General features: G+C 35.7%; 1 protein-coding gene across 1 annotated transcript; it reads right to left on the minus strand.

The window, feature by feature from the left end:
• LOC107607836 (protein FAR1-RELATED SEQUENCE 5-like) lies at positions 1,358–5,337 on the minus strand. The gene is made up of 5 exons (XM_016309737.1): positions 4,748–5,337; positions 4,465–4,660; positions 3,787–4,336; positions 3,275–3,654; positions 1,358–1,579 (listed from the first exon to the last, which is right to left on the minus strand). Exons 1-5 carry the CDS (start codon positions 5,335–5,337, stop codon positions 1,358–1,360), a joined length of 1,938 nt encoding a protein of 645 aa, XP_016165223.1.

Here is a 7,087-nt window from a genome sequence, read left to right on the forward strand (position 1 = left end):
TTGTGTTTTGATGCTACATGTATTGTTGGCTATTTGACTTGTTGATATAATTAAAAATTTTGTGTAAATTTATGTTCAATAATCCATACTTAGTTATTGGCTGTGTTTAATTTGTGCAAATTTGTGTTTGTAATAATTGCTAATTAAAAAATTTTATTTTTGAAAATGGAACAACTAGTAATTAAGTGATCAACAATCACATATATTCAAATTTTAATAATTTTATTTTATATTTAATTAAATCGATTGAATTTTAATTGGACCACTCAATTATTAAACCAGTCATTTTATTGGTTCATTGACCGATTTAATTTTCGTAACCTTGATAAATTAATAACTTCAGAATTTTAATATCCAACACATAAAAATATCTCCACACTCAAATATTTCTTTCTTAATAATTTAACATTGATGGTCATAAAGTTAAAGAATCTCAAGACAACATTATTATCATTTCTGGGTCCGTCACTGGAGCACTGATATAGACAGTTAGATACTACGTTGAAATTTGTAAAATAACGTTGTTTTGGTTTTGGCCCTCAAATAGTCCAAAAATGATGTTGAATCACTTGTTTTGGAAGAAAAAGTTTTAATAAACACCACTTACGATGTTGTCTTTAAGCTCTTTAAATGCCAAAATAAAAATGATATCGTTTTATAAAGTCTAACGTGATATTCGGCTGTCTACATCAATGTTCTGTTAATATTTGTGCATCAAAAGTTATCCAAAAACTAATATAAATCACATTCACAAAGTTTAGAGATTAAATAAAGACAGTTAAAACTTCAGGACAACTCGTTTATAAATTTAAGAACTAAATTAAATATTAAATATTGAGAAAGTCTAGGAGACCGCTGATAGGCATCAAGCATACATTGGACACGTTTTTTATAAACGGAAGGGTGAAAGATTGAAAAATGGTTGGAACTTTGCTATTAGAAAAACACTTACAAGCCCACACGTATTAGAGACTCATATGCTTGAGTAAGTTCATACTATTGTCAAATTTAAATTATTTTTATTTTTTTACCATTCTTGTAATTTTCTTCTATCTCAATTTATACATATTTATTTGGTCCTTTTAAGGTTGTACTTCTATGAAAATTAAGATTAAATGATAGGGGAATGTTAGGAGGACAATGAATTTGGTGAACAATATGAACAACGGACCTGAAATTAGCCCAATTAGTTTACTAACATAGGTATTCTCGTAAACACACACCTTCCCTAAATCCTAATTTTAATTATCTTAATTACTTCCATTGTAATCACCCCATCCACTCCCCCCTTGTTTGACCCAACAATAAAAACCTTTCCCCTTCCTTACGTTTTGAACACCATTCAGAAAAGGAAACATTAGCCTTCCCTCACAGCCATTTGAAACGGCATTGACGAAGGGAGACCTTCCCACGTTAGCCGCTTCTTTTTCATTGCAACCCATCGTCCACCCTGCCACCCGCCGAACCGACCATCCATCGGCGCCTCCATTGGGAAGACGTGAAGCAGCAGGCGAGCATCCATGGCCCCGTCACCTGGAAGTTGGCCAGAAAACCACCGGCATTGTCCTTTACCCACAATCTCCGTAGGTTATAGCCCTTGCATGTTCGTGTCACTTGGAGTCATCCTCAAATACAACAAGAGTAACCGTGGGCTGTTTTTCCCTTCCCAGATTGAAGGTCGGTAACCCGATAACCGTTAATTGAATGTTTAGATGTTCATAGTTACTTTTATATTCTGGTTGCATATAATGGTTTTGCTGGTTGCGCAAATTTCTGGCCCTGTTTGAGTTTTGCAAGTCTTTGTGAACATATGGAAGTTGAAAGGAATGAATAAGGACACGTACATGTTTATGAGCATCCGGATTTTTTTGCGTCTTATTTTTTAATGATTTACCGTATTTGGGTTTGTTTTGGCTCCGGGTGTTAGTAAGTCAGCAGTTCGTGTGAAGCACGTGCTATGAATATGTTGATTTGTGAGTTGTTTAACGAATCTAAATCGGATGGTCATTTTTATACATGAATGGATGGTTGAATATTTTTTACAGGTGTTTGAAATTAGGTTGAGGATGGTAAATATTTGATGGAGCCTGGGATTGATATTTTAGTTGTGAATTCTTTATCTATTTCTGGTTCATTTGATTGACCTTTAATTTCTATAAATAACAGATGTTCAATTTTGTAAGAAAAGATGAATGAAAAAATGTTACATTCTCTACATCATTTAGGTAGGAATTTCTGATGTTGGAAATCTATGGAGCCTAGCAAGCTGGTTATATTAGGACTTGTTTTCGTTACTTACATAATTAGAAATTCAATTTGTAACAGCTATGCTTCCTAGTACCTTGTTTAGCTTGATTTTTTTTAACTGCCTTTGTACTCTTACTCTACACGACTGTCGGTGTTATGCTGTTGATTTTCAATTTTTTTTTAAAATTAAAGCATGGATAGTAATATCACATGGTTCATGTATCCTTGGATTAAAGCAAACATGTTTGAAATTTGATGGAGCCTGGGCTTGATATTTTAGTAGTTAATTCGTTATCTGTTTCTGGTTCATTTGATTGACCTTTAATTTCTATAAATGACGGATGTTCAATGTTATAAGAAAAGATGGATGAAAAAATGTTACATGATCTACATCATTTAGGTAGCAATTTCTGATGTTGCAAATCTATGGAGCCTACCAAGCTGGTTAAATGAGTACTTGTTTTGGTGACTTACGTAATTAGAAGTTTAATTGTTAACAGCAATGCTTCCAAGGACCTTGTTTAACTTGTTTTTTTTGTAACTGTCTATGTACTCTTACTGCACACGACTGTGGGTGTTATGCTGTTCATTTTGATATGATTTTTTTAAATTAAAGCATGGATAGTAATATCACATGGTTCATGGAACCTTGGATCAAAGCAAACATGTTTGAAATTTGATGGAGTCTCGGCTTGATAATTTAGTAGTTAATTCTTTATCTGTTTCTGGTTTATTTGGTTGACCTTTAATTTCTAAAAATGACGGATGTTCAATGTTGTAAGAAAAGATGCATAAAAAAATGTTACATGATCTACATCATTTAGGTAGCAATTCTTGATGTTGCAAATCTATGGAGCCTACCAAGTTGGTTATATTAGTACTTGTTTTGGTGACTTACGTAGTTAGAAGTTTAAATTGGTATACATACATTGCGTAAACTCTTCCACTTTCTCTCCATGGATTTTTTGATTGATTTATCCAACTCATATCCTAGCCTTTTGCCTTTTGGACGACCCTTAGTGGTTACCTTTGATGGGGCCTGAATGTCCACTGTGCCGAAAACGGTTGAAGGGACTGTGGCGATGCTATTGTGTGTAGTAGGGACGGTGTTATTTTGCATCCTGCCACGGTAATCTACTAGCTTGGCCCTTGCATCCTCTAGAACATTATGCAGCATGTCTGCCTCATCATCACAATCCACGAATTCCTGCGCAACGTTGTAGAAATGTGCACACAACCCTCTGAATATGTTGTGGCTTTCATCTGAACGTCTAACATCGTGGCTACTCTTAATGTAGGTGTGCTTGCGCTTTATGTTCTTGCTCCAACGAGGTAAAACATAGCAGGAAGGAACCTCATTAACTTTGTAAGATGAAAGTACTACAAGACAGTGGCAACATAATATACCTGCACTCTCAAACAAGTTGCAATCACATCAAACCTCGTGAGTCGAATGGTCAAAATGGACGTCAAACGTAACATAACGGGTCGTCTGATAGACTAGTATTTCCTCTTCTACCTTTATCCAAGCTGAGTCACCCTGTTCATCCACGGCACGAATAATGCAACCAGCCTTCTTCTCAAACTCTGTTTGGACATCCCTAAACATCTCGTTGGTATACTCTTTTTGAAATCGTCTCTCGATGGCTGATCTAGTTGAATATGGGATTAGACCTCTCGAGTCTGCAGCATCGTCCTCCAATTCCTTCTGCTCCTTCGTTTCTAGGACGTTGTCGAACTCGTGGATGAACTGGACCAAACTAGTCTTACAATTTAAGTATCCACCAAAGAATAAATGCATCCCCTCACTCCTCTGCGTACTCCTCATGGAAGCCCAGAATTGACCCTTGAAAAAGATAGGCACCCACATGTGTCGGTCCTCAAACAGATCTAAAACAGAAACAAACCCACCAAAAACAAAACCATGCATAAGAACTTTTTCAATAACAGAATACAAGAACACAACAACATCTAAGCACTTCCGGCACATGATTTTCCTAAAAAGACACAAACCTGATAGCCATCTGTTGTCATGTAAGTTGAAGTCATCAATGAACTCAGTCCAATGATCCTCGAAATCCTCAACCGACTTAGAGTTTCATATAATGTGATTCAACTCAGCATTCAACTCTTTGAACCTAGAATAACCTCCAAGCTTGTTGTGTATTTTTTTGTTATATGGCATATGCACCACTGGTGTCGTGTATTGGGCAGGACCTTCTTAATTGCACCAAACATAGACTTGCATTGGTCTGTGATGATGCCCTTCGGTGCTGTTCCCATGCACTCCAGCCATTGTGTGAACACCCACTCAAAATTCGAGATCTCCTCACTGCCTAGCAGAGTGTAACCTAGCAAAGTAGACTTACCATGGTGGTTCACACTAATGAAAGCAGCGAACGGAAATCCATGCCTAAAGGACGAACAACTATATTTAGAAACATGAAACTAATAAAAAATAATAAAATAATTAAACAATGTGAACTTAAATACATTTTACCAGTTCGTGCTGTATGTGGTATCAAATGAGACCACGTCTCCATAGTATTCATAAGATGCCCTACACCTTGCATCCACCCAAACTGCACTCGTAAACTTGTTATCCTCATTTATATTCACTGCGTAAAAGTAGTTCGGATTCAACTCCTTCATTCGCATGAAGTAGTTCAGCATTTCCTTGACATCTGCATTGACATTTGTGGATCGGAGTCTTGATGAAATGTAATTCCTGACGTCCTTCTCTGAGAAGCCCAAGTTCGAAGGCCCACCAACTTCATTGGCTAATGCTAGAAAGGTCTTGTTGGGTCGAATGCCCGCCTCATCATTAACCTCAATGATACACTTCGCATGCATTGTTAACTCCCTGTTCTTGTGGTAGTGCATTGCCTTCTTAGTTGAACACGGGTGCGAGTGATTTAGTTCAACCTTCAACAAGACCCAATCATGCTTTTTCCTGTCGAACTTTGCATATATTCTTGCTCTGCATCCCACACCTGCCATTGTGTTCTTCCGTATGGGTGACTTGACACGAGACGCCCGGAAACCCTTCCGATTGCAATGGATAGATTGGTTGATCGGTTGCTTTGTCATCTTGTCAAAATCTGTGGCCCGTATCTTACTTATGAAACCAACTTTTTTTTGCATAGGTCGCATAAAAATTCTGGGCCAACTTCAAATGCTCAAACTGCATCCCAACTCTTGGTATTTCATCGTCAGCAAGGCAACTATGGTCTGGTAACTGCAAATCAGTTCAAAATAGACATCATTTCAGCCACACGATGATTAATGGTCTATTCAAACATGCGGTTAACGAAAAAATAACAATAAAATAGAGTCCGAACCTCATCAACAAGTTCCATGTCATCACATCCCAACTCAGTAATTTTCGTACATTCTATGCCCTACAATCAAACATATAGAATGTAAGTAGATAATATAATAAAATATCAACTAAATAGATTTTATTAATACTATATCCAAAAATATGATATTAAAATTTATTAATATGCATGAATTAAACGAATTCAGAACAATGAAATTATACTCATACAAAGTGCACCTAATCAGTTAGTATTGTGTTAATTATTTATATAGAGAATGCATAAATCCACCACATATCAAGTATCACTACACAAACTAAAATAGAGTCTTCTTAAATCATGTAAAAAGTCTCATTATTAGCTTCTATAATTTTCTTTCATATATATCCAAATTTGTTAGTGCATGCATGGTTTGATAGCATACAGATGGGAATTGTAAAAATTTTAGTCGCAACCATGGGCAAAATTTTCTTATTTAATACTATACATATATTCAAAACATGTCAAGGTAACCTATTAAAGAGGTATTGTAACAATTCATCAAATCCAGTAAATAAATTTCTAACTTCATCTCCTTTATAACTTGTCACATAGTTCATTGTAACTAGTTATAAAAATTTAACAAGAACCCAATCTGTAACTAGTAAGTAGTAACAACTAACTAGTACATTGTATCATAACATTCCACCATTCTAAATATGTATTTGTTTTCTCTTCTTAGGTAGAAAAAATTCAAACTAATTCTTTCACGGGATCATCCACTTATATATTACACTTTAACTAATAACCACATGAATGGACAAGAACACCATCCAAATTGTTCCGTCTGTAACAAAATATCATAATGGATTAAGAATGTTGATCTTTTAATAACCATCTAATTTATATGAAAATAAACATACGTCTAAAAGAAACAAGATACATTGTTTACCTTGTCCAACTGTTCACTTTCTCCGTCGAACGACTCGCCGGTGAAAGAATCTGGCACGAGACAACTCGGTTCAACAGAATTGTACTCCATTAAAATGGCTGTGATAGGTAGAGGCCTTGGGCTGCAGGGGCTGCACAGGACGTGATCGCGGTAACCTTCGCCGGGCTGCACGGTGCACGGGTTAACGGGTGTGGTGAAAAATTTTTTTTCTCCACTTGGGGGCTGGCCAGACGTTGGAACAGGGGTAAGAATGGGTTGTGGGTGGACTGAAAAGTGAGTCTTCTTTGTTGGGAAGGAGCACGGCAAAAGAGAGGAAATATGGTATGAGGATATGAAAGGTGTTACCGTTCCTATTTTAAAATTAATTAATTAATTAATTATCACCAACCAATTTTGTCTCACGTATAAATAAATAAATAGATATATCTAATAGTAGGATTCAAAATTTCTACAATTATATTCCATTATATGCTAGCAGTCATTCAACATAATAAGCTAATCTTTTCAAATTTTTTTGGTACAATACAAGAATTTTATATTAATTTTCTTGTTAACACTATATATGTAATATCTTTAGTTAACATTTGGT

This window comes from Arachis ipaensis, chromosome B07 (genome assembly GCF_000816755.2).
Source record: "Arachis ipaensis cultivar K30076 chromosome B07, Araip1.1, whole genome shotgun sequence".
Classification (NCBI taxonomy): domain Eukaryota; kingdom Viridiplantae; phylum Streptophyta; class Magnoliopsida; order Fabales; family Fabaceae; genus Arachis; species Arachis ipaensis.